The sequence below is a fragment of the Papio anubis genome, chromosome 9, assembly GCF_008728515.1.
Source record: "Papio anubis isolate 15944 chromosome 9, Panubis1.0, whole genome shotgun sequence".
Classification (NCBI taxonomy): Eukaryota; Metazoa; Chordata; class Mammalia; order Primates; family Cercopithecidae; genus Papio; species Papio anubis.
In genome coordinates this window covers 72492201-72519885 of record NC_044984.1, presented here as the reverse complement: position 1 = coordinate 72519885, position 27685 = coordinate 72492201, and the positions used below count along the sequence as shown (strand labels likewise).

Sequence of the window (27685 nt, the reverse complement as noted above, 5' to 3'; positions counted from 1 at the left end):
GTAAAGGAAAAAAATGACACGATATTAATAATGAGCATTTCTTCAGTGGTGAACTCAGGGGTAGGGGCAGTGGCAGAAGTATTTTTATTGTTTAGAATTGCTTAAGCATAGGAATAATATAAAATATACCTACCTTTCGCCTGTTGTTTTTATTGTTTTAAAATTATCTACAGGAAATGTACCTTTTTGTAGGCTCCATCCAGGAAAAGTTGTTCCCAATGCCCACTGCTTGCTGTATCATCATATTGACTATTTCATTTTTATATACAGATCTAGATTATCATACTCATTAATGGGTTTGTTTTGCCTGAAGTCAGATATGCATGTATTAACCAACCACTCCATCTCCATCTCCATTGAATCAAGTGGAAAGATGTGTATACACAACTATAGAACCAAATTTCATAAGACCAATTTAAAAATTATTTGATAATGAAAGTCACTATCCTAAAATTCTAGGATTCTGACCACGTTAATACCAACTTATTCATTATAAAAGGCAATGACACTGAGTAAATGCAGTTTTACTCTAATTAGTAAATAAAATAGATGCCTATTATATTGGGTGGAAATGAAACGATTTCTAAATATACCTTTGGGAGGATGGTCTGGACCATTCAGCGCTCCCTGAATAGCCGCCTGGGCAGCAGAATTCTGAGCCTTCAGCATTTCAATGGTTTCTCTTAGTTCTATAAGTTCAGACTCCTGTGAAACAAACAGAGTTTGGAAGCTTTAATACCTAGAAAGAAAAGTAAAATCTCCTTGCTCATAGTTGAATTTAAAAGGCTTGATTTTATGTAGTAACAACCTCCTGGAAGATTTGGATGCTTAGCTGAACTTGTCAAGTTGTACCTAATAACTTCTTTCTTAGCTAAAGTAAAGGAGGTGTTTGTTTGTTTTTCTTAGTTATTGTCTTATAAAAGAGAGATGAATAGTCTTTATTCTTTTCAAAGGGTGGGACCCGGAACTCACCAGTACAAAGTAAAACAGGATATCACACCACTCATTTCAGATCACATACTTACTAATATTACCTATGATTACATTAGATATTTAGATATCACTATTGCACTGCTGCATTGCATTATATTTATTGTCAACTACAAACCTGAAGTTTTGTCAAACCAATGATTTCAGATTTTGTTTGAAGTATTTTGTGTCTGCAAAATTGATTCTTTGTATTTAAGTGTAAAACCTGGAACTTACCCCTAATTCCTATTAAATGTCATCTTATTAAATTCTGATGCTATATCAAGGTCATGTTACATTCTGATACTTTTTCATTCAATGAAACTCCTAAGATGGAGACCTAGTCTCACCAAGCCAAAGCAACACAGGAATAAAGTAAATAGAAATATATGTATTATACAATTTTTAAATAATAGTTAAATTACAAACAAAGCAGCTTACAGATCAAATTTTAATAAAGCATATATTTTCTTTTTGAATTTAAAGTAATTATAAGATATGTCCCAATAAAATACTTGCACACATTTGAACTTTCATAGTTATTTAAGTGAATTATTTTAACAGGAATAACTCATTTTTGGAAGATAAAATAACTCGGAAAAAGATAGAAAGAAAAATAACTGAGTGTTGCTTCAGTATAGACTGAATTTCCATTAGAAGCTCAGTAACAAGTATCTTTCATGGTGGTAATATAATCCTAAAAATCAGATCTTTGTCAGTCTCTTAGAGGGGGAATTCCTTGGTAATGTATTTGTCATTCATCATTTCCTTTAGCATCTTTGGCAGAAAGCCAAATAATCGGGCTTGGGTTCTTCATTCTCTGGTAAATAATTTATCTTTAATCAATGTCTCCCAGAACATACATTTTAAAAAGATCATCAGCAGCAGCCTTTGCGGAAAATTGCTTCATACATGGGAATATCCATTGACTATTTTAAACTTAGACTCTTAAAAAAAAAAAAGATAGATGATGCTAATTGAAGTGATATCCAAGTTTGGAATAGATACCTGACACCTCATGTATCTATTTTCATTGCATACCTGACATTTTCCTGATAAAGAACACTTAAATTTAAAACAAACAACCAAACCTTCTTATGGACTTTCAGTAGCTTATGAGTGGAAGCATCTCTCATAATGAAAAATCAATAGTAACCTCCTAAATTTATAGATGGGTCTTCAAATACTTGACTGCAATTCACTTCGACTATATTTATTATCAAAGAAGAATATAATATTTGTGGGAAATTTCCATTGTCATAACAAAAGTCAGACCCAACTCATCATAATGACTCAGTCTCTCCAATTTTTATATTCTGTCCATTGCCAAATTAGCAACAGATTTTACCAAAACTTAATATATTTTCCATTTAAAAATATCCCCCAAGAAATAAAATATTTACTGAAAATTTATTCTGCTCTTACTGGAAAATTTTTCAAAAAGAAATAAATGGTACAGAGTGGAATCATATAATGTAAATATTAATTTTACAACATAAATACTAGAATGCAAATTAAATTCTAATTAAAATCAGATTTTTCCCCTTAAATTTAAGATCAATTATGCCTGTACTATGGATTAAAATCTGTTAAAACATTTGCCTGTAGCTTTAAAGGAAAAAAGTGGTAATGAGACCTCATGCCAACAATGTCAAAAAATTAAGCTTAGCTTTGAGTTAGCGGACTTATTTCAGTGTCAAAACATTCAGCTTTTCACGAGAAATCTCTTATAAAACCTGTTTTCAAAAAGATAAAATGTAGAACATTCAGGCAATGTTGCTTTTTCAGAATATCATATTTAATATGAAATAGAAAAATGATCACTTTCTAATATTAATTATCTTTTAAAAAGCAATAGATATTAACAGGTTAGTTGTTACTCAATGTGGCACAATATATGTAAAAGGAAGAATAACTAGTTAAGAAATATATCTGCTATATAACTTGAGAGAATCATATCTATGAAAAAAATTAGTTCAACCAAATTCATACTGCTATTTCTTTAGAACTTTATGAGTATAAGCAAACACCTATAAAATATTCCATAGTCTTTGATTAAAAAGATAGCTAAATTCTACATTGATTGACATAATCTGTTCAAACCTGCACTAGTTATCTTTCCATATTTGCAAAATTCCTTCCTTCTCTCTCATTTCAGTTAATGAGATCTGCTCTCACCTTGTCACTCAAGTCGCACCCATCTTTTTTCTCTGAGCTTTCCACAAAATTTTCTTTTTATTTAAATATCCTACCTCACTGTTAAAAGCCATGGTAAAATGTCTCCACCCTTCTGAAACCTGTTTTCCTGTCAGAAAAAAAATGAAAATGTGCTTCGAGACTATTTAATGTAGTTTCTTTAGTTGTTGATGAATATGCTTTTTCACCTGATTTATGATCTCCATAAATATTGGGATGATTTTGTTGAAATGTTCTGGTCTGCGTTAAACAGATGTTTCTCCCTTGAAAGAATAACATAAAACTTCAACTTTATTGCATACATATTTTTTTTTTTTGCAAGAGGGTGTCTGATCACCTAGTGAGTGGGGTACCGTATAAAAAACGCCAACAACTTTATTAGTTATTATAACCAGGGAGTCTTATTTTGGCTAAATCAGTGGAATCACCTCCTTTGGATGAGAACGAAGTCAGGTTTTCCTTTCTCTCTTTCCCAATAGTATTATAGAGATAAGCATAAATAATTTTAAAATAAAAACTTAACTGAGACATGGAAATTTTTCAATAGTTTATTTCTAGTCTTCATTTTTCTTCTTCATAATTATGGTTACTGTTCACATTTTTTTTTTAAGCTGTATTTTTTCAGGTTTCTATAGTGCATAGAAATTGTAATGCGGCCTCCAGACGCAACTAAGAATTTTTATTTTATTTTATTTTTGTTCCTAGTGGGGAGTTTGGATGAGGTATATGATTAGAAATGAATTCCTGAGATAGCTAACTATAACATCATTAGATATTCTAAAATATTTTCATATAATTTCTTTATGTTGAAGGGAAAAATAGAAGATATTCAAGTTTTGAAAATCCTTATTAATCATTCAGGAAAAAAACTGAAAAAAATGTATGTGCCATCAAGATATGGATTTAAAGTCTACTCTTTCAATTCAGTCATTTTCAGTTTCTTATTCTCATTAAATACTAAAGAGAACATCGAGGCTGGGATAATTCTGCAAAAGATTTTAGGAATAAGATAATCAGATCATATTTTGTTACTTCACATTTTTCAAAAATGATAGATATTTTAAAACCTGAGAACCAAACTAAGATTTCATTTTCCTCCAATGAGCTATTCAAGATAATGATACCTCCAACACCTGCTGACCTTGTAAAGTTCTAGTTTTCCATGAAAGTTTCTCATGTTAAAGAAGCTGAATGGAGTCAGTGTCTCTTTTCACAGTTTTATGCATGTGTCTGAGACTAAACAATTCATTCAGGTCAGGCTTGAAATGCTTCAAAATAAAATGATCAAATTTTGTGTCAGAATACTAGCCTTTCCTGGTGGTCTTTCCAACCCAATTTCTTAACTATACTTGATCTCTTTCCAAATTTCTCAGTAATAAAGACTTTGTTGAGAATCAGACATGCTTGGGACAATCTCATCAACAAATGCCATCAACTAACTTGAACTTCTAGGCAAGGCTGTTTAAATTTTCCACCACATCTGTCCTTTACCTCCTCATGTTGGCACTGTTAATCTCACACTTCCCAGCTCTAGTCTCCTCAAACAGGTCCTCCCTTCTCACTCCACCTTGCTTCTGAAGTCTTGCTAATTGTTCTACTGAAAGAACCTGACCATCCCTATGGCATCTAGTTTCAATAAATTACATTCACCAAATACCAGTAGGGTAAGTAATTTGAAAATTTTAGATTCACATTATTCTATGCCCTAAAGATTAATGGATTCATCATCTGACTCTAGCAATATATATTTTTAAAAACACTTCTAGATGGCAACTATCATAATGTAAATTGGGGAGAGTTAATGTAAAAATCCTATTCAACTAAATTTTTAGTTGCAGCGTTATCTATTTTCAAAGATTTGGTTTCAAATTCCCTTATTTTGAAGGTTTCAATTCCTGTTTTGTAGTCACCCAAAAAAAGTTTCAGAGAGGTAACAAATGAGCAAACTACTAGGCTTTATTGTTAGGATAGTAGTCAATATCTGAGCTTCATCACTCATACAAGGAGATATTCCTCTGCCTGTTCTGACCTTCTAACAAGAAAAACTTCTCATACCCTTAACGTATGTTCTAACTGCCTTGGCATGACAGCTACAGGGAACTAATTTGAAAGTCTTTTAAATTTTAAATTCTGAAATATTGAGCTGAGAATATAGCTTTAGTAATTTTGAACACAAGGATTTAGAAGTAGTTCTGTAAGAATGTTACTTATAAAAATATAGTTTGCTGGATTCCTAGAAGTTGAGCCTTTCTCAACTGGCATTCTGTGAGAAAATTAAGCCCTGCACAATGATTTAGTAGCAATATCCTTGATTCTGACAAGAGTGGTACATAGCTAGTACCATTCTAGAGAGTGAGAAAAGAAGTTATTTCAGCACATGTATTGGATGCCTCAGGGCATCAGGTTTAATTTTTTTCATATATTCCTGGTGAAGAAGTGCTGGTGAAGAGACAAGGATTTGAAATCAGGATAAAATTCTTGATCAAACTACATCAATGTCATAGTCTACGAGCCCTGGGTTAGGGATAGGATAATGTCTAGAGATAATTTCACTCTCAGCAAGCATATTAACAATTCTCTTGATTTTTACCTACTTACAGACTTACTATTATATAGCATGTCTTCTTTTAGCAGCTATTGGGAATACTGTTTAACTTGCAGAAAATGCTGCCAGATTGATCACTATTTTTTTTCTTTTTTTGTAATTTTGATTTTTGAGACGGAGTCTTTCTCTGTCACTCAGGCTGGAGTGCAGTTGCATGATCCTGGCTCAGGGCAACCTTCACCTCTGGGTTTCAAGCGATTCTCCTGCCTCTGCAGATGTTTCCTTTCAGAATGCACATGACATTGTACTGAGTCTAATGGCATGATAATTTTCTGCCTTCTGAGTTATTCATACATGTCTTTTCTTTCTTACCAGGCTCTAAGTGTATAAAACCAGTGTTCTGGTACACAAATTTGGCAAGAGATTCAGTGTTATTTGGCATCAGGAAATAGGAAAAGTATTAGGAGTGAATCCCTCTTTATTCAAGGCAGTTATTTTGGTCTATAAATCAAACAAAAATTTTGATGTAGCTTCAGGCTATTAACGCCATGTGATTGCTGAAAATCACACTGTGAAGCCCAAATACTAGAATCTGAGTCTTAATTTAGTTTATCCATTTTTAAAGTATGTAATCAAGAACATGAAACCACCTTGGCCTTTGTTACTTCATGTTTTAGCTTCCAACCCAGCTTCTCAATATCCTCATTCTCAGCTTTACGTTTTTTGCTAGTGCTTATCATTACCTGAAATTCTATATGTTTTAGTTATAGGTTATATATATATATATATATATATAATTTTTATTTATTTATTTATTTATTTTTAAATTTGAGACAGAGTCTTGCTTTGTCGCCCAGGCTGGAGTGCAGTGGCATGATCTCGGCTCACTGCAACCTCCACCTCCCAGGTTTAAGTGATTCTCCTGCCTCAACCTCCTGAATAGTTGGAACTACAGGTGCCCACCACCACGCCCAGCTAATTTTTGTTTATAGTAGAGATAGAGTTTCACTATGTTGGCCAGGCTGGTCTTGTACTCCTGATCTCAGGGAATCTGCCTGCCTCAGCCTCTCAAAGTGCTGGGATTACATGCATGAGTCACCACACCCGGCCTGTTTTAATTATATTTTTATTATCATCTGTTGCCCTCCTAAAATATAACTTCAATGATAAAGAGATACATATATATGAGATATGTATGAGAAATATAAACTCCATGAGGAATATTATATATATGTATAATATGCTTTTAGAGTTCTGGTAGATATCTATGTTTATAGATATAGACCTATATCTATCATTCTATATCTATATTGTCTGTACTGTTTTGTCATTAGAAGAGCACAAATTCAATATAAACTTGATGAATGACTAAATAGACAAATGAACCTTATAACTTGGGGTAGGGAGTTTAAGAATCTCTGCTCTATGCTTCACAAGCCTTTTCTCAGGATTGCTGAATCACCAGAGAGCAATATACCCTTTTATCTCAGCTCCCTGAAGAAATGCCTTTAGTGAAATATGATTAAATGTTATGCCCTTAGCTTTTAGAGAAATGTCTATTTGAACAGTGATTTTGTCTTTTGTTATTCCATGACCCCAATTTTAAAACCTTGGCAATAAATTCGTCCTTGAATTTAGTGCCAAAGAGTTTGTCTCTTCAGTCTAAATTATGTTCTTCTGGCCAGAAAAGAGAATAAAACATACCTAGCAATCTCCCTTTGTACCTTAGCTTCCTTGAAATTCAATTCAGTTCAGTTCCTTGCAGTAGTAATTATCGAGGCTGAGGTATATTGTAATATACATTACTCTACTGGTTTTAATTACATTCTGTCCTTGAATTATACAATTTCATATTGCAAATAATTTTATAGGCTTTTAAATATCACTTTGAGAATAGGCAAGTTATAACCTCAAATTAATGAACAGTTAACCAAGACTGTTGTGTGTATATAGTTTGCAATTCAAAAAGAAGTTATTTTATTTTCAGTTAAAAATGTGATAAGGCCAATATGAGACATTCTGGTATCTTCTGAGAAAATTTTATAATTTTGGCAATGTGATTTTAAGGATAATGTAGACACGTTATTTCTTATGTCATAGAAATTATTTTTAAATATTTGGGCATTAATCATAGGCATCATAAGTTAATATACCTCTGCATTTTTTTTTTCCGTTTCTATGAGAAAATTCACTTACAGATATAATAGAGTTCAAGAAAATATCCAGTGGAGGGCAAAAATTCTATTAATTTTGACTTCTTGAAGATATTGAGACTTAAATTCTAACACTGGCTTCCAGCAATATGTTTGGTATATGCCCACTGAGGAATTTGGTGTTATCTTATAATTTTCAAGGGAAAAAGATAAATGTAAAGGAAGGTAATATTTTTTGACAACCCCTAGCATGTGACATGATAACAGTATCTGATTTACTCCTCATAGTGATCCTACAAGGTAGTTATTATCATCCCCACTTATAAAAATGTGATTTGGAGGTTCAAGAAAGGTTAGATAAACTTGCTCTAGATTACCCAGCTTTTAACAGACATAGCCAGGATTCTCCTTCAAGAATACTGAGGCCCAGTGTTTTGATTCTTTCCCATCCGCTGCTCAAAAAGCCTTGTAATTCTATTTGCTGTGTTCTTATATTACATAGTGAAGTGACAAGCTGTAGCAAAAAAAAAAAAAAAAAAAAAGAAAGAAAAAAGAAAGAGAGGGAGAGAGAGAGAGACAGAGAGAGAAAAGAAGGAAGGGAGGGTAGAAGGGAGGAGAAAGGAACGGTGGAAAAGATGCAGGAAAAAGAAAAGGAAAAAGAAAGAGGAAAAAGGAAGGAAGGAAGGAAGGAAGGAAGGAAGGAAGGAAGGAAAATGTATGTCTCAAAAGGAGTTTGTTAGCTGTGCTAGAACAGGGTTTCCAGGAATGGATAATATTCTCTCTCACGGGCAGGGTATATGGAGAATATGAGAGAGAATACAATGTGCTAGTAACACCAGGCAATTATAAGGATATTCGATTTTCTCCTTTGATTTCATTGAACTGTTCATTCTGTGTTTAAAAAAATAAACTTTTGTAAACTGACAAAATTTGGTAATATAGACTAGTTTTATAAAGCTAATTACATACCTTACAGAATCTAAAGACAAAACTGAAGCCATTCCTATGGATAGATAAACACATTCCTGAAAATACCCAAAGCTTTTTATATAATGGGTCTCTTTGAGAATTAGATGAAAGCTCTGGACACCTGATCATTTATGAACATGTACAGTTTTTACACACACACACACACACACACACACCATACAATTCCAGAGGCTTCACCTATCTCTGATGCCCATCCAAAGAAGTTAAGACTGCTGGACTAACAGCAGAGAAGTAAGTTAACTGGTCATCACAGCAAAGGTGACCAGGCTTTCTACGCAGTATGGACCTTTTTAATACATTTGTCTTTTGAACTAAATCCTCCATTCCTTTCTTTTTGGTATTCCTTCTTTCATACCATAAAATCCTTTAGGTTCATTTTAAACATTTTGATATAACAAATGACTTTTCTTCAAAAGCAACATCCCTAGATGGCAACTAGTTCTTGTTATTTCAAAATTACACAGGATTGGTCTTTGTTTCACAGCTGCTGTAACCTGAAGTCCCTTACTTGGCAGAGTCCTAACATCGGTCCCAGGCATCCTTCCTGTGTGTCTTAGCCTACAGCCGTGCCCATAGCTGGATTTAGTGACCGGTACTTGTGAAAGTTCTTATCCAAGTGTGATTCTTGTCAACTGCGTAACAATTTGCTCCCAGAATATTCTCTTATGTGACTGTTTCTCTTTCTTAACACTCAGTATTCTTTCACTAGTTCCATCCAGAAGACTGCCTAGAAAGAATTTCGTATGCCTTTGTGTGTTTCAATGTGGAATAAACTGATTAAATCTTTAAATTAAAATCTGAAAAGAAAGGTATTATCATTGTTGTAATTTAGTATAGAATTGAATATTATTTTATTATTCTTTCTTTTTTTTTTTTTTTGTCTCCCAGGCTGGAGTGCAGTGGTATGATCTTGGCTCACTGCAACCTCCGCCTCCTGGGTTCAAGCGATTCCCCTGCCTCAGCCTCCTGAGTAGCTGGGATTACAGGCAACTGCCACCACGCTGCAGTTACTAAATATATATATATTTAGTAGAGATGGGATTCTGCCATATTGGCCAGGCTGGTCTTGAACTCCTGACCTTAAGTGATCCACCCACCTTGGTCTCCCAAAGTGCTGGGATTACAGGCATGAGCCTCTGCACCCAGCCTGGAGTATTATTTTTAAGGAGCTTCAGGTATTATTTAAGAATCCTATGCAATTTGCTGTCTTCTTTCAATCTCCAGTGGCAATTTCTGAACATACCTTTTGTTCCGCTGTCATGGTTAGACTTTGCAATCGGCCAGTCATATTCCCTAAGCTCTTTTCAAAAGCTGCTACAAGGTGTGCCTGTGAACAGAATGGAAGAAACATAGTTTAAATGTCAGAATCTTTGTGGATGGAAGAAAAGCCTTCATTTTACAAAACGCTTAATTTCATGTGTTCCAACTCTTTAAATACTATGACTATCATAGTTAGCTCTGACTGGTGACTCTTCTTTAACACACATTTTCATTCATCTTTTCTAAACTTTGTCTTCCTAAAATCAGTGTTTCAGTCTCCTGACATTTAATGTGAGTTTAACTTCTGAAAGAAGATGGTATTTTGCAAGTAATAACTCCTTCTGACTTGCACATCATGTAGAGATTTGACACTCAAAATGCCAAATATAAAGTTCTGATCTGCCAAGTTTTTTAGACTTAAAGCCCAAAAAGAGGTAACTGAAATGGTCAACGGACAAATGTTCCTTATTTTTATATTTTCATGATGACCTTTGCAGATATTGTTAGCTGCTCTATTGTAATGATACACTCCTTCAAGTGTCAGACATCTGCTGACAGCTAGAACCTTATCTTTACTCTTTTCTACTTACAAAGAATTGAATCAAAAAGAGTTGTCTTTACTTTCCAAACTCTTTTCAATAAAAGGGCTTTTCTACTTCATATTCCCTTCAATGAATGAAATACAGATAAGCCAGTTAGAAATAATATTCCATCATATTTTATTTCACAGTAAGCTTTTGTGGCTTTTGGGTTTTATTTTAAATTGCAGAGAATTATACATACTGTAGTACATAACTATAACTCTTATGATTAAGAAGTATTTGACAATCTTATTAAAGCTCAAAAATAGGCCAGCTTCCATTTGCATGCCCTTATGTAACAACTTGAGCCCAAAATATTAAAATGAAGGGGTACTTCAGTCTCTCACCATGGCTTGAGGTAGAACTACAGGTACATTATCTCAAACTGATAAAATTGTATTGTGTCCCTAAAGGATATAATGATTTAATATTTTGCAACCTAAGTCTATAATAAATTATACCTACATATGGGGCAAAGTTTGGAAATCCTTGGTCAAAAATTAATTTCTTTTTGAAAGACATGAATAAGATGACTTAAATAAAATATATCTCCATGTACTTATAGCAGAATTGAAATGCTGAGGCTTCTACTATCAAATGGATCACAAAAATCCAAAGAATTGAGGCTCATTACTTAACAATGGAAATATATTCCATTATTGATAACAGTTAGAATGTACATGTTCCTTCCATCAGCATTATGATACAAAGGTGCATGTTCCTAGCTCTGAATTCATCCTGGGATGCCTTTCTTTACCTGACACTGCAATATGGAGAAAAACAATTAGTAGGGAATACATCTACTAAACTTTAATCTATCAGAACAACTCTTTATTATCTTTTTCCACTCATTCCCCCTTCCTTCTTTTTCTCCTCCCTGGCTTCTCTCTTTCTCTCTCTCACACACATGCACACACACACTCTCTCTCTCTCTGCACACACCCTTACCCTTGAGAATTATACACCAAAGTTTGTTAGCAGATTTAATTGGAAAAATACCACTTAAAAAAACAGTATCTTATAGTTTTAATAATTTTCAATGACAAAAAAGGAATGTGATGATATCAGACCTAGTAACTGAAAAATTAGCATACGGCTATGCTCATTTTTTCCTATATTTTAACTTTTAATTATTTATTTTATTCTTTTACTCAGTGTCTTGCTGCCACCCAGGCTGAAGCGCAGTGCCACAACCCTAGCTCACTGCGGGCTTAAACTCCTGGGGTAAAGTGATCCTCTTGCCTCAGCCTCCCACGTAGCAAGAATTATAGGCATGTACTAACATGCCCAGCTACCTTTTTTTTTTTTTTTTTTTTTTTCATTTTCTGTAGAGATAGTGCCTCACTCTGTTGCCTGGGCTACTCTCCAACTCCTTGCCTCAAGTGATTCTTCCCACTTTGGCTTTGCAAAGTGCTGGCTGGGATTATAGGTGTGAGCCACCACACCTGAACTTTACCTTTTCAACTATGGAAAAATCCACACATATATAAAAGTGAACAAAATGAAAACAGCCACTGACTTATCACATAGTGAACATTCATGCATTCACCAGCCAAGTCAAGAAATAGGACATTTCAAGAACCAAAAAGCCCTTCTTTGCCCCTGTCTTATCATTATTCCATCTTCCTTCCCCAAAGATAACCTCTACATAACTTCCGTGGTAATTATTTTCTTGCTTTTGTTTATAGTTTTTACTACCCAAGCTTGCATTTTCAAACACTATGTTTAGATATGCCTATTTTAAAAACTACCCAAGTGTAATCAAATGGCAAGATTCTTTTGTGGTTTTCTTTTGCTTTACATGGGTTTTGAGATTCATCCATGTGGTATTTAGCATAAGCTAGCTTTTATCATATAGCATTCATATGTGAATTTATAATATATATGCCCACGATGGTCATTTCAGTTTAACCTGTTAGAAATAATCCCACTATGTCCATAAAATTGTTTGCTAGAACCTAAAACTAAAATCGTGTCTTTTCTTTTAAAATAAGGAAAATTATGACAGAAACACTTTATTAGCACTTACTAAATGAAATGTAAGATGTTACTCAATATTTCAGTTTTAATTCTCCTATAGTGGAGAAATTTAATGTTTAATCATTGTACTATGAGTCCTTAAATGTGTAAACTTGAAGAAAATTACTCTCCTTTACCCTTTGTGCATACTTTATCAGTTTCATATTAATTAAAATATGAGAAAGAAATCGGGATTACAAAGAATATGCTGTATAAACTATATTACCTACATTTTATAGCTATAAGCAACCACAAAATATTTATGATTAGAATGACAGTTTGTAAGTATGCACAAAACACTTATAACTGGTTACTAAGAACATTTTGAGTCGTGTTGTTTTCAATGAAAAGTATGTTACGATTATGTTAGTGAAAAACACCTACAACCATCTGATCGTGACAAACCTGAAAGAAACAAGCAATGGGGAAACCTGAAAAAACAATTAATAAATGGTGCTGGTAGAACTGACTAGCCATATATAGAAAATTGAAACTGGACCACTTCCTTATACCTTATACAAAAATTAACTCAAGATGGATTAAAGACTTACATGTAAAATCCAAAAACTATAAAAACCCTAGAACAAAATCTAGGCAATATTATTCAAGACATAGGTAAGGGCAAAGATTTTATGATAAAAACTCCAAAAGCAATTGTGACAAAAGCAAAAATTGACAAATAGGATCTAATGAAACTAAAGACCTTTTGCACAGCGAAAGAAACTATCATCAGAGAGAACAGACAATCTGCAGAATGGGAGAACATTTGTGGAATCTACCCATTTGAAAAAGGTATAACATCCAGAGTCTACAAGGAACTTAAACAAATTCACAAGTAAAAAACAAACTACCCCGTGAAAAAGTGGGCAAAGACATGAATAGACAGGACATGAATAGACACTTAAAAAAAGACAGTCATGCAGCCAACAAACATACAAAAAAAGCGTAACAGCGAAACCACAATGAGATACCATCTCACAGCAGTCAGAATGGTGATTACTAATGTCAAGAAATAACAGGTGCTGCAGAGGTTTCAGAGAAAAAGGAATGCTTTTACACTGTTGGTGGGAGTGTAAATTAGTTCAACCAATGTGGAAGACAGTGTGGTGATTCCTCAAAGCTCTGGAAGCAGAAATTGACCCAGCAATCCCATTACTGGGTATATACCCAAAGGAATATAAAATAATTCTATTATAGAGATACCTGCATGCATTATGTTCACTGCAGCACTATTCACAATGGCAAAGGCATGAAATCAACCCAAATGCCCATCAACGATAAACTGGGTAAAGAAAATGTGGTACATATACACCATGGAACACTATGCAGCCATAAAACGGAATGAGGTCATATCCTTTGGAGGGACATGGATGGACCTGGAAGCCATTATCCTCAGCAAACTAACACAGGAAGAGAAAACCAAACACCACTTGTTCTCACTTATAAGTGAGAGTCAAACAACGAGAACACATGGGCACATGGTGGAGAATAACACACACTAAGGCCTGTCAGTGGGAGTTAGGGGAGGGAGAGCATCAGGAAGAACAGCTAATGGATGGTGGGCTTAATATCTAGGCGATGAGTTGATCTGTGCAGCAAACCACTATAGCATATATTGACCCATGTAACAAACTTGCATATCCTGCCCATGTACGCCAGAACTTAAAAGTTGAAGAAAAAAAAATACTGTCTTAAACTTACGTCACCTTGGTTTAGTTTATCAGATTAACATTGTTACTTCAGAAGTTATGAGAGGCTAAATTTCTCACTAAATAGGGTAAATGGAAAAGGAGGCAAATAAGGGAAATTTTTTCTACTAATGATGATCTTTATCACCTTAATGAAGAGAAAATGGAAAGTAAAACTGATTAAACTTACAGGGTAACCCATCTTGTCTGAGAGACTTTATAAAATGACTTTTAAAAAATACGGATTTTCAGGGGGGTTGTTAATGACAGTTTTACTTGGTTCTGATTTTTCCTTTAGCAGTTGCATAATTTTTAGGTCAGAGTAAAATTGTATTAATATGATGATCAGTATCCCCTGACTTGGGTTAGGTGAAGTCTATAAAGGTAGACAAGATGGAATATCATTTCGATCTATATTGTCTTTGGTTTTGGAATCATACAATGTATTAGGTTGGTGCAAAAGTAATCTGAATAGATATGTAAAGATAATTACTATGATGCTAAACAATAAGATGAAATATCATTATACATAATGTCTACATTTTATTTTTTCATATAGAATTCAGAGACAGCCCACTGACAAACTAAAAACACTCTAGGCATATATTTATATATATTATATAGTAATATATATGCTATAGATTATATAGTAATACATAAATATATAGGTGCATATATAGGCATATATGTATTCCTAGAGTGTATATATTATATAGTATTTTATATATGTATATTATGAAGGCATATATATATGTACACACATATATATGCCTAGAGCATTTTATTATTTATATGGGAAAATATATAGTATATTATGTATACATATAAAACATATATGTAATATATATTTACCCATAATAAACTTGATATATATATGAGACTTTATATTTTAAAATTAGTAGTTAATTGAATCAAGAATGATTCTGCAACATAAAGTTTCACATTTCTTTTACACTATAAAAAATTGTCCAAACACTGAAATGTTTGTCATTAATAATATGTACAAAATAGTTTTCTCTTAGAAGAGATGCAAAAAAGCAAGAGTAACTAGCAAATTATATGAAAATATTAAAAAAGCAAAGAAGTAGAACACAATCTCAAAATACCCAAGAGATTTTTGGTTAAAAGACTTATCTGCTGAAAGGCAAAAAAGTACCTTTTGTTTTCTTACACATTCATTCAGTAATGTCTTTAAAAATGTTAGCAATAACTAGCCTTGGTGTTCATTTCCAAATTATGTAATGGTTGAGATTTGTAAAGAAAACACGTTAAAAGACAAACAAACTAAAAATACAAAAACTTAGCCGGGCGAGGTGGCAGGCGCCTGTAGTCCCAGCTACTCAGGAGGCTGAGGCAGGAGAATGGCGTAAACCCGGGAGGCGGCGCTTGCAGTGAGCTGAGATCTGGCCACTGCACTCCAGCCTGGGTGACAGAGAGAGACTCCGTCTCAAAAAAAAAAAAAAAAAAAAAAAAAAAAGACAAACAAAAGCATCCTGCCTGACCCAGTTGCCTGAAGGTGTGGGCAAGAGGCCAGAGGCTACCTGGTTTATTGTATGCTATGACCAAGCATCTTTAGTTGCCTTTCCTTGTATGGCTCCTGTTTTCTTTTTGTTTGTTGATGGGTTATTGATGAGAAAGACCAGACAATAGCACCTGCCAATATACCCGCTCTCCTTTCTAAGGATATGCTAGTAGAATCAGCTTAACACTTTACCTGTGGTTTTATGAAGCTCTGTTCAGAACAACTTTACAAAAGGGAGGGAAGGCTTAATATACATTCTACTGAACAGGGGCTTTACTCTGCCAGTCAAATGAGAGGTGAGCTAACTAGATACTCTTTGACTTATCACACCCCTTTTGGACAAAGGGAAAGAAATGCATTTTAACAGAGACACAGATGCGTTTCAAATTTAAAAATTAAAATACAGATTGTTTGGAGTCCACATAAATGTAATTATGCCAAGTTCAAATATGTGATATACTAATTAATATATATAAAAAAGCCCAAATAAAGGAAAAGCACGTAAGCTATGATAGAACATTTCATATACTGAGTAAAGATGAATATCTGATACTTAAAATTGTTGTTAAAAACAACTCATTATTTCTTAGAACCAAACTCATTGAAATTCATCTCTATAAATTATAGCTATTAGATTTCTAATATAACAATTTCTCATCTTGGAGGCTGCACTCACATTTAACCAAAAGGTAGAAAGCTTACTTGTACTGTGAACAAACTAGTAAACAAAGACTTACATTTACTTTCAAATGGGAAATGTACATTTAAAAAATCCTTGATTATATTTAAAATATCCTATAAATAAGTAATTTTATCAAGTCCCTATAATCGATTTAAGTACATGCATGTTAAAAATATATGTGTATATTACATACATTAACAGACATTAACTCAGATGAAATGAAACACTCAATGAAATTTAAACACAGCACTTCTTACAACTGAGGAAAAATCAAGTATTAACTAAATTATTTGATGGCTCATTATGATGTATGAAATCTAAAATGACATTATAAACCAAACATAAAGAAAATGAATGAGTTCAAAATGACTTGTAGTTAATAGGTGACTTGTGAGTAATTCAAATTCCTGAATGTGTAAAAAATATTATTTCCTTAAGAACACAAATGGCCAGATATATACAAAATTTTACCCCTTATAGTTCTAACAATATTATTAAAATGTTTAAAATATAACTTACATTAAAATTGTTTAATAATCATTTATATACATATCCATTTATGTAAATTCCCAGATACTGCACTATTTAGTCTAAAGAAAATTTTAATAAACTTTTTTTAAAAGTAGATGATAATGCATATCTTCATTACCTGTACCTTTTGACTCTCATTCAATTTGTACATTTTTACAATGTAAAACATTTTGCTATTTTTAGTCAGTAAATGTATTTGATGGTAAGAAGCTTTGACAGTCCCTATCACTACCAAATAAAGAAACACTGAAGAGTGGATTAAGGTTGAAACTCCTGGGAAATTAAAAACAAGATATTTTTTCAAAAGAACTGTGGTAGATCTTTAGGTGATTTATATTTTAGTTTGAAACTAAAATACCCCAAATAAAGGAAAAGCATGTTACATTATGATAGAACACTTCATATACTAAGTAAAGATCAATATCTGATATTTATTTATTTATTTTTATTTATTTATTTTTTTTGAGACGGAGTCTCGCTCTGTCGCCCAGGCTGGAGTGCAGTGGCTGGATCTCAGCTCACTGCAAGCTCCGCCTCCCGGGTTTATGACATTCTCCTGCCTCAGCCTCCCGAGTAGCTGGGACTACAGGCGCCCACCACCTCGCCTGGCTAGTTTTTTGTAATTTTTAGTAGAGACGGGTTTCACCGTATTAGCCAGGATGGTCTCGATCTCCTGACTTCGTGATCCGCCCGTCTCAGCCTCCCAAAGTGCTGGGATTACAGGCTTGAGCCACCGCGCCCGGCCCCAATATCTGATATTTAAAAATTATACATGTTAATACATTATATATTTTATAATTATATACACAAGAAGTTGCAAAGACAGTACAGAGAGGTCCCTTGTATCCTTCATCCAGTTTCCCCCAATGATTATATATTTTATAAAATTATATTATATATCAAAGCCAGGAATTAAATATTGATTTACATTAATAGATTCACATATATGGATTCATGTAATGGCCATCTCATTCAAAATACAAAACTAAAGATCTCTCCCTTACTATAGTCACACTACCTCTCTCTCTCCTCCATCCTTAACCCTTAGCAATCACTAATCTGTTCTCTGTTTCTTTAATTTTGCCATTTCTGGAATGTTATATAAATGGAATTATACAAAATTTGACCTTCTATAACTGTCATTTTTCACTCCTCATAATGCCCTTGGGATCCATCCAAGTCGATGCATGTATCAATAGTCATTTCTTTGTATTGCTGAGTAGTAGTTCATGATATAGATGTAACAGAAATTGTTTATTAACTGGCCTATTAAGGGATATTTTTTATTGTTTCCCTTTTTGGCTATTAAAAAATAAAGTTGCTATGTACAGGTTTTTGTGTGGATCTGACGTGATTTGAGAAGTTTTCCAAATTAAATTATAAATTGTTTAAAAGAACATAAAATAGGATATATACCAGTCTCCCATCAGTGTGCAAAAACTAATACTAATGGTAATACATGCAGCTGAGTGGAACCTAGAGCAATTTGGGCATTTGTCTCCAAGACTGACACTATTTAAATTAACACAAAGACTACCATGAATTATCTGTTTGGCACTGCTGCTTCTAAGTCTGTGTTCCTTATTTTTATTTTTTTAAAATTATTGTTCCCCTAGGGAAACATTATAGATTTCTTTTTTTACTAATTGTGCTCTTTCCTCATGATATTTTAAAGCCACAGACATTCTGGATGTTTAGTTATGTATTATCTGTATATCTGTGCTTTTCACATAAAAAGAGTACTTAAAAAAACCACATACACACAAGAACCAGTTTTCGCCCTTTGTTGGTCATATTAACACCCAGCTGAGAATTCATGTCCTAAAGTCATGAAAACACATCAGTGAAAATAGTGTGACATGCATAATTAGAGCAGGTGGGTAGCCAACTGCTGGAACCCTTCTCAAATTATTGCTCCATTTTCAAACAGCAGCACAGAGTTGACCCCCAAGATTATTCCCCTATGTTAGAATTTGGTTCCCTGTGTGTGTGTGTGTGTGTGTGTGTGTGTGTAAGGAAGCTTTTGCACGTGTGTATTAACTATACATACACGTGAGCATATAATAGGAAAATCTTGAAATGACACACAAGAAACCAATAATGAGTAAGAATGAGATTCTCAGAGCAAAACAAAAAACAAAAAAACGTGAAACACCATTTTAGTTTTTTCTTTTGAATACAATAAGTATCATTACATTTTAAATGGAAAGTATCAGCCCATCTTCCATTATGTCTAACAGCCATTTATTATTCCAATATCTGAATTATATGATGAGATCAACCAAGAGACATTAAAAGTAAAATGAAACCCTGAGTAATCATTGAAGACATCTGCAAGTATCTTGACAATCTAATAAATAAGGTCTGCCATTGAGCCTTCCTCACTGCAGATAAACACAACCCAGGAGGTTCGGGCATTTACATTGTTCTACTTCCTCTAGGTACAAATTCAGGAACCTAGACAACAATATTTCATACTTCTATACATTTAGCCTATATTATAAAATTTACAGTTGCCTCTGGACTATCTCTTTAAAAAACACAATAAGGTTAAATTATTATTTAAGTTTTGAGAAATTTTGCAAGTTTTAGATAATTGTTTAAGCAATATGAGAAAATAACAATTTTCTAATTTGGATTAAACAATTATCTAAAACTTGCTATTATTTTCAGGAATCTCCTAACAACATCTATAAAAAATAAATAGAATAAATCCAAAATTAATTTAATTCTCCCAAATTTCAAAAAATAAAATCAATTCAAATACAGTGCTAAAATGAATACATTGTGAATGAAATGATACATATACTTAGAATTTATATTGCACAATGATAACTTCAAAAAAAAATGTGAAATGCCTCTTATTCAAGTCTTATACTGTGGGTCTGTACCTGCTCACTCTTGACATATCATGCTTTGTCTAGGAGACAGAAAAACTCAGTAGAGGAGCAGAGGGAGGGGCGGGGAGGCACAGAGCAGGCCCAAAGCTATGCAGCAGAACTGAGCAAAGGACTGTTGAGTGAGAGAGGCAAGACATATGGCAAAATAGCAGGCATTTCCTTACCCCTCACTGCTGTTCCTAACACCATTGCTCCTCAGGACTGGGAACAGTGCCACATTTCTCCTTTATCATTCTGCATCTACTCTGAGTGCTCCCTGACACAGTGGAAGATATTCAGTAAATGTTAATTTAATTGGCCGTCTTCAATGTCATCATTTCTGCCATCCTGTGCTGCTTTGGTGCCAGTGAAAGTGTACCTTTTCAAACTGCTATGAGAAGGCTGCCAAGGTTTTTTGAGCAAACCATATCTCATCCACAGTGTAGTTAAGCTATCCCTATTTAGACGTAAGTTCATCTTTTAGAATCGACTGGATGCTTAACTAATTGTTCAATATATTGAGAAGAAGGAGGCTGGGCACATGAATATTTTATCTTCCAAAGTCAAGCACTAACAACCCCTCTTACATTGTCAGATAATCTTATGCATGAGGAGTAATAAAAATAGCAAACAAGAAAAGAAGCAACCCATATGGCTGTTACTATTGCTTCCAATCTTATTAGGAACAACAAGCCATTTGAACCACATAGCTGTCCCTCATCAGTTCAGATTTACATTTTATTACTGAGTAGGCAGAAAATGTTAACTTTCTATGAGTCCTGCTAGTTGGTAATTTAAGTCTGTATCAGGCACTGAAAGTTTGTAAGTTTGCTACTAAAATGATTCCATTCTACTATACAAAAATTTTTGTAGTATATTTTAAAAATTAAGTGACTTACATTTGCTGAAAGCTGAGATGTGAGGGTAGCAACTTTTTCTTGTGATGCAACCAGCTCTCTCCGCAGTTTATGGATTTGCTGAATGCAATTAAAAAAAAATCAATGGAATATGCAAGTAAATTTTTACTGAAAACCAATAATTCAAAACAAGAAAGCAAATAACTATATTTAGCTCATTCTAACCCCACTATATCAGCACCAACTCCTGAAAAGAAAGGATATGAACACTGACTCCAGAGTAACAAGCAAATGTCATTCAAAAGGAAAGGGTTATGTGTCAAACTCAAATCTACAAATCAAAGTACGCTTACTTGTTCCATTTGCCATCCCTCAAATGGCAAATGACTCAAGAGCAGTTTATCCTCTGTATTGATTATTCTCCTTCTAGAAAAACTGTGGTAATAAAACTGTAGAAAAATATTTTCTTTGTAAAAACTGTACACACACACACATTTTTAAATTTTTTAGTAAAAGATACTCCATGTTCTTTTTCAGAAAATCTTAGTTTCTTTTTTCCTCTGTACATTTTAATTTCTCATAGTTTGAAAACTTCTCAAAAGCTATGGAATATCCTGCAGTCACTAAAATTTGGGCTTAATTCAACATTTAATCAGTTCACATTTGAAATGTTATTGGCTGGAGATTTAATGACTGCAGAGAAGGCTTCTCAAATCTGTATTATCATGACCTTTATTTAGTGAGTAATTATTAGCTCAGAGATTCTTTATAGCTTATCCACATCTTAAAAATCAGGGGAAAAATGCAATGATAGGTGCAACTAATTAGATAAACCGATATAATGAAAATTCTAAAGTGTCTTTTCAGTTAAGTTCATACTCCAATAAAACTGAAACAGAAAAGGGTAAGGATATATTATATCATGTTTAAAGTTTTAATTCAAGCACTTTCTGCAGTTTAATCTGTATGTCTCATGTTGTGACTAATAGGATAGAACATTTATAACAATCTGACACTTGGTTCTATAAGTATATATCTAGTCTCAAGGGATTTCAGTTACTTGGATGTTAAACATTCTACTTTTGATGCTTCTCATTTCTTCAAAAACAAGTCTTCTATAGTTGTAGTTGAACTTTTGGAATGTTGTCTCAGTTTGAAAGAGCATTCTTGACATAGTTTATTAACTGTATAGTTTTTGCCCCTGGGCATTAGATTTTGTTGAAAACAAATGGTGGTCAACTGAAACACTCTAACAAAGTAGAGAACTCTAAGCTGGAAACAGAGACAGTAGACATTTATATAATTTCACCAAATGTGATTCTATTTCATTCCTTTTTTTTTTTTTCAAAACAGAACACCCCAGTCTAAAATAACATTTGCTTTACATTTATAAGATAATGACTATGAATGATTTCAGAAAATGTAGCATCTATTTTATTCATAAATGAATCCAAACTCAAAAACATTTCTCAAATTAAATAGTCTATATTACATGATTCCAGTATCTTTAAAATATAATACAGGAAACTGTAAAGTGATTGAAATTGTTTTTTTTAAACCATAATCCATGATAGAGCATCAATGATAAAAGGGGAGTTGAATAACTACTACGATGGCAAATAGATGGAGCATTTCCATGCGTCAGTAGCTATACTATGATCAATGTTAGAAGCTTTGTCATGTCCATGTGATGTAAATAAACCACTTTGATTTTTAAAAATCATATCCACTCTTTAGTTCAGAGATTATAAATACAAATTGGTTTAATCAATACTTTTCAAATATCTTTAAACATAGCACAAATTTTACTTTTAAAGGTTAATAAAATAAGACTTCAAAGGAAAGGAATACTTTTGCAAAAGCTGTTGCTAAGGCAATTTTTTTCCTCTGTTGTCTGATTGCCTCAGTGTAAACCAATCAAACAGTCATTACCTCACCTTGAATAAAGTCATAATTAAAGTCCTCCTGCTCTCCTTGGCCACGACAAATGTTTTGCCGAGGGAAATTAAAATAGTATTCTCTCCTGAATGCAGTTTGATTTGCTCATGAGTGTAACCAAATACGTATTTGTGAAATATGTGATTAGAACAATAGCTGCCACAGCAGACATAAAATAGCAATTAGAGGCAACAAGATAATGACACAAAACAGATAGTCTGAGACGCTGGTATCCTGTATTGTGAAGGCTTGGTGCCCAAGATGGTCTCACAGGGAGTGGGGAAAAGACTAATAAAATAGGAAGACCATAGGCCTTCATTTATCGATGATTTAATGAGTGCTTACCATTATAGACAACTTATTAGGTGTTGAGCTAAGACTCAATCTAGAATGTGAGAGGAGAGCTTGCTATACAAATTTCCTTTCATTTTATTTTAAAGAGGCAATATCAAAGACCATTTATCAACTAGCTGCCTTACTTCAGCAGTCCTGTGGAGTTCTGCTATTGTATCACAGAGCCCTCTAGTGGTCACAACACTAATTTCATCATGAATGCAAACTAAAATAGTAAATATTGAAATATTGAAAGTTTTTTTTACCTCTGAATGAGCCTTTTCTTCAGCCTGTAAAACAATAAAAAGAAAGACTTAACTACAAAAACTATTTTCAATTAATTCCGCAAGTGTAAACGAATAAAATAATCATGACGTGTTTTTTTTATTATCTACTATAAGAATGGAATGAAGTACATAAAGTTATTCAATTGAAATAGTACAAACAAGTTACTTTAGAATTTAATATAAATGTTTCTTAATATATAAACCATAAGGTATTTTTAAAATATAGGTCATTTGATCCATAGATATATAATATTCCTTTAAGTAAAAGATAGAATTGAAAGACTCTAAGATGTAAATTATAAGCAACATAAACCAAATAATTACAAAATTATACTCTAAAAAATATGGGTGCATGAAAACTTAAAATATTGATGTATCTTTCATACAGATTGTAGGAAACAGACTTCATAAAATTATAAAGATCTCCAGCCAAGGTTTAGATGTCAGAATTCTATTCTGTGATTTACGTATCACAAACAATGTCAAATAAAGCTGGGGTAACATACAGGCCTCTACTGATAACCACAGATAATTAACATTATTTACTTCTATTTTTTTCTTTCTTTAGTGATTATTAATAATTTTAATTATCACAAGTCAGCAAAACGCTTAAACACTGAAAACACGGAAACATCCAGTGATAAAAGTGTCTGGCAAACATTTTTGGCTATGCAGCATATAGAAAGGAGGACTGCCATAGGAATTTGCAGGGTGTTTTTGACTTGACTTCCAGAGAACTCCTAGCTCTGTTTTTCTTCTTCATGCCTGCCTGCAAAATGCCAGAAAATGAGTTATGTGCACCATTACGTTTGGGAAGCTCCCTTATTCTGGGAAAAGCTGAAGAATGCATAATCTTGTTGAATAGTACAAGTCTGCTTATTGCCATAAGCAGATCCAAAGCTGAAAAGCAATCTCTTATCTTCTATGTCTACTTTTGGGATAGTTCTAGATTAATTGATACAAAACTACTTGAACTATTTTTTATTGCTTTTCTTTCAGAAAACATAAAGCAAAGTAGTTTAACCACCAGGATATATTTTATTTGCCAGCAACTCTTTTAACCTGAGCTTTGTCTTCCCTATATTTTCTGTACCTTTAAAAATATGTAAACTTAGTAATATAGTGGCTAAATAATAAAGTGGCTAAGTGGTAGAATCCTAATAACTTTTATAAGAAAACTGCTTTAAAAAGCAATCTTGAATAATTTACATTTCAATTTTAGATTTTTAAGGAAATATTTCATTTTATAGATCCTAATAATTTTAAGGTTTTATACACAGTTTGGTTTTTGAATAAAAAGTAAGCAAGGAATATTAAAAGTTTCTTTGCCTTAAAACATATGGCATAATTAACTATGTAACTATGTCTATTAGTTTTTCCTAGTACTTTGTTTTTGTTGTTGTTGTTGTTTTTCTTTTTCTTTTCTTTTTTGAGACAGGATCTTGATCTATCACTCAGGTGCACTGGCACATTCACGACTCACTGCAGCCCACTATGCCCGGCCTACTTTTTATATTTTTTGCCAGTTTATTCTGCCCAATCCTGCTTCTAGGCTTCCTAGAATTATAGAAAGCTGGTAAAGTTTCAAGAGTCAATAAATCATTCCTGTATTTTTTAATACTAATTTATTATTTTAAAAAATAATCAAGAAATATATGCATCACATTTAAAAAATCTGTAATAGTTCTGTTACATATACTAGTAGCAAGCATAATCATTAAATATCAATTCTATACATACCGTATAGCATGACTTTTCTTGCTACCAATTTTTCAAAACTATTATTTGCTTTAACCTTTGCCTTCTTTCATACTCTATGGTTATTAACACCAGGTAGGTGTTGCCATAAAAATAAAGCAATGAGCCAGAATATTAGTATTATATTTTTTTCAGTAGCTTAGGTGTGGGATTAATGATGTCATAATGGAATTGGATTATTTGCCAGTTTTTTTACAATGGTTTTGAGCAAGCCCAGTGTCCTGGAGATGATACAAAATATGAAACACTTGACTGAATAAAAGCATATCCATGAATTCTTTATTCTGTAAGCCAATAAGTGACCATTTATCCATTCAAATTTATTAATTAAAAAGTTATGACTTTAGTACTAGCTATTTGTTAGGCAACATATTAAAGAATCCACAATGAATCGAAAATGACATTTACTCTCATGAAAAAATACAAATCAGAATTCGAATTCAAAACAGGTTAAACAAAGTTTTTAATACACAGTTAATCAAAAAAACATCTATTGCAGGGATCAAAACTTTAAATGCCTAACAGGACAAGGCTTATAAAGAATAAATGGACTTGAAGTTTTTAAAAAGTGACATGACCTTTCCTTGGCTGTCTTTCATTTTCCCATTTGACAACGATATAGACAGCAAGGGGTATTTCTTTCTCATGAGGAAAGCAATAGCACAGTGAAACCTAGCCACCCATATTTAGCTTCAGTGTCAGGAAGAAAAGCATTGGTGGAGGCTGTGGCTTCCTGAGAACCCACACCAACATCTAAAGGGGTCAATTACAGGTGACTGAAAACCCAGAGGAATTTCATCTTAGTATTGCTAGATATTCCATAGATATTCCAATTATTTTAAAAAGGAATTTAAAATTTTGAATTTTTAGGTAAAAGCTCCATATTTCACAATACTTCACAGTGTTGGCTTTGATTCCCTCTCCCTGCTCTCCCACCTTTCCCCGTTCCCTTTTTTTTCCCCCAGACGGCATTTGGCTCTGTAGCCCAGGCTAGAGTGCAGTGGCCCTCACTGCAGCAGCCTTAGCCTCCCAGGTTCAGGAAATTCTCCTGCCTCAGCCTCCCAAGCAGCTGGGATTACAGACGTATGCCACCATGCCGGGCTAATTTCTGTATTTTTAGTAGAGATGGGGTTTTGCCATGTTGGCCAGGCTGGTCTCAAACTCCTGACCTCAAGTGATTCACCCACCTCAGCCTCCCAAAGTGTTGAGATTACAGGCGTGAGCCACTGTGCCTGGTCTTAGATTTCAAAACAAAGACACAAACCATAAGTTTGCCAAAGGTAACACCTCTGCAGATCAGGTTAGGCTTGTGATTTCCAACCAGTTTGCAGACATCCTGAGACAAATGGGACAGATCTAGCTAATATTTTCAAATTTTATTTTATAGGTATAGTCCAAAGAAATTTGGCAACTTGCCTGATGTCATCCAATAATTACCTGATTGAACCAGGCAAGAATGCAAAGCAACTAAATCTCTATCCAGAGTTATTAAGAAGGCATGAAAAATAATAAGAAGTTGCTTTTTCATTTGATAGTTTAAAAAGCATTTTCATAGGTATTTTCTCATTGCCAATTAAATCCTAGTTCCTGATCACAGAGTACCGGGGAAAGAATGACTCCTCATCTTTTATGATGTTTCTCTTTAGTAGTTCCCCAAATATGCACTTATTTGAATTATTTTACTACAGTTTACTTGTCAATTCAAATATATCATTTTCATCATCTCAAATACAACTCTTTTAATTTTCTAATAATATCACCTTCTCATGCGGCTCGATCACCTAATCCATTCTTTACTCACTTAACAATATCTATCCTACCTCCATATATTGGCCTATAAACATATATATACACACACACATACACACACACACATTTATAGATATATCTATAAATGTGTGTGTGTATATATATACATATATACATATTCTATTTTAATCTCTGTTCCCATTTCATATTCTACTCTTAATACAGTATTTCTCATGCATGCTTTCTAATTATCCTCATTATTTTGACATCCCACTCCTATCTACAAATGTACCCCTTGGGTTCTCTATAAACTTGCACTATCCAATCTAGTAGCTGCTAGGCACATGTGGCTATTTAAACTTAAATTAATTAAAATAAGAAAGTCAATTCATCTGTACGCCAGATACACTTCAAATAATCAATAGCAACATATGGCTAATAGTTACTATATTAGATAGTGTAGATATAGAACACTTTTATTAATACAGAAAGGTCTACTGGACACTGGTAGACTAGTAATCTGTTTTTCCTTAAACTTATGAACCTTTTCTTGAAGAATACATTTTTCATAAAACAACTTCAATATTGGGATACACGATACTTGTATATATTTATGGGGTGCATGTGGTATTACACAAACATATGACGTATAATGATCAAATCTGGGTAAGTGGAATATCCCATTCTTCATTTAAGAAGAATATCATTTCTTCCTGTTAGGAACATTCCAAATCTTCTTTTCTGGCTA

General features: G+C 33.3%; 1 protein-coding gene across 12 annotated transcripts in view; it reads right to left on the bottom strand.

The window, feature by feature from the left end:
• The window catches only part of NAV3 (neuron navigator 3), a 946218-nt gene that overhangs the window by 43902 nt on the left and 874631 nt on the right, over positions 1 to 27685 (bottom strand). For all 12 annotated transcript variants that reach the window (XM_021923304.2, XM_031651088.1, XM_021923300.2 and 9 more), the window contains 4 exons: positions 23410 to 23433; positions 20915 to 20992; positions 10097 to 10180; positions 594 to 705 (listed from right to left, as the gene is read on the bottom strand). In XM_021923304.2, the coding sequence (XP_021778996.2) occupies positions 594 to 705; positions 10097 to 10180; positions 20915 to 20992; positions 23410 to 23433 (298 nt within the window). The remainder of the gene's footprint in view (positions 1 to 593; positions 706 to 10096; positions 10181 to 20914; positions 20993 to 23409; positions 23434 to 27685) is intronic.